The sequence below is a fragment of the Dryas octopetala genome, chromosome 7 (genome assembly GCF_963921425.1).
Source record: "Dryas octopetala chromosome 7, drDryOcto1.1, whole genome shotgun sequence".
Taxonomy (NCBI): Eukaryota; Viridiplantae; Streptophyta; class Magnoliopsida; order Rosales; family Rosaceae; genus Dryas; species Dryas octopetala.
This window is the reverse complement of record NC_141372.1, coordinates 13,335,138-13,336,387: the sequence shown is the minus strand read 5'-3', so window position 1 is coordinate 13,336,387 and position 1,250 is coordinate 13,335,138. Positions and strand designations below refer to the sequence as shown.

The 1,250-nt window shown below is 39.4% G+C and overlaps 1 protein-coding gene across 1 annotated transcript; it reads left to right on the top strand.

Annotated features, from left to right (window-relative positions):
• Window positions 1–755: 755 nt before the first annotated feature.
• On the top strand, window positions 756–1,250 carry LOC147279867 (uncharacterized). Its single transcript, XM_086252082.1, has one exon. The coding sequence runs from the start codon at window positions 756–758 to the stop codon at window positions 1,248–1,250; it is 495 nt and encodes a 164-aa protein (XP_086108208.1).

Below are 1,250 nucleotides of genomic sequence, written 5' to 3'. Positions count from 1 at the left end.
CTTTGTCGTGTAGTTTTTTGAATTTTAATAAAATATGAATTATCGTATTATTAAATGTCACGTGAACAAGCCAACTTTGATTCCTTCACATGGCACATTGATGAGACCATACGATTCGTTTACGTTTCCTAGATGATAAGCTTCTAAGCAGTTTATGTTTTCAAGATGATAAAATTCAGATTTCACTTTTAATCTAGTCCGTTGGATCGTTATCTTTGATTTCACATATATCTCTATAAATATGATGGATGTCTTCTACCAATCACATGTACCTCTATCTTTTATTGTTATCTTTGAAACTTTCATACGCTTCAATCACACTAATTTTTAGGATGTCTTCTACCAACGAGTTTGAAAACGAGATCGAAAATGAGTATGACGATACAGATGATGAGATATTCCTGAATCAAATGACAATATTTCAGCAAGAAATCACAAATCTCAATGGGTGTGTCATGAATGCTACAGCTGCTTATGAACGGCTCAATGAAGAAAGGCAAGGAGGCACATCAAACCCAAGACACCAAATATCTCGAGACAGATAAGTTGACCACAATCTTATAATGAGCAACTATTTCACTCCTAACGCGAGATTTACTGACGAGATGTTTCGCCGACGCTATCGAATGCAAAAATCTCTATTCTTCAAGATGCTCCAAGATGTGTACAACCATGATGACTACTTCCAACAAAAATAAGATGCTATTGGAAAATGAGGATACACATCGGGGCAGAAGGTGATTGCAGTCATAAGAATGCTCTCTGCTGGGTACTCAGTTGATGCACCAGACGAGGGATTCTATATTGCCCAAAGCACAATGCTGCAGTCTTTGAAAAGGTTCATAAGAGTGATTCCAGAGATATATGAAGCGGAATACCTCCGCACCCCAACAGTTGCTGATCTTCAACGGCTATTGCATAGGACCAACAAACGAGGATTCCCAGGCATGCTTGGGAGTCTAGATTGTATGCACTGTGAGTGGAAAAATTGCCCTATGAGACACCAGGGGACATATCAGGGGCATTATCACACCCCAACAGTGATACTCGAGGCAGTTGCTGAGTATGACACGTGGATCTGGCATGCAAACTTTGGTTGGCCTGGGAGCAACAACGACATTAATGTCTTGGATGACTCTCATCTTTTTTATGCTGAAGAGCAACAGTGCAACCCTCAAGTGAGATACAAAGTCAATGAGAATGACTACATAATAGGGTATTATCTAGTGGATCAGATTTACCCCAAATGA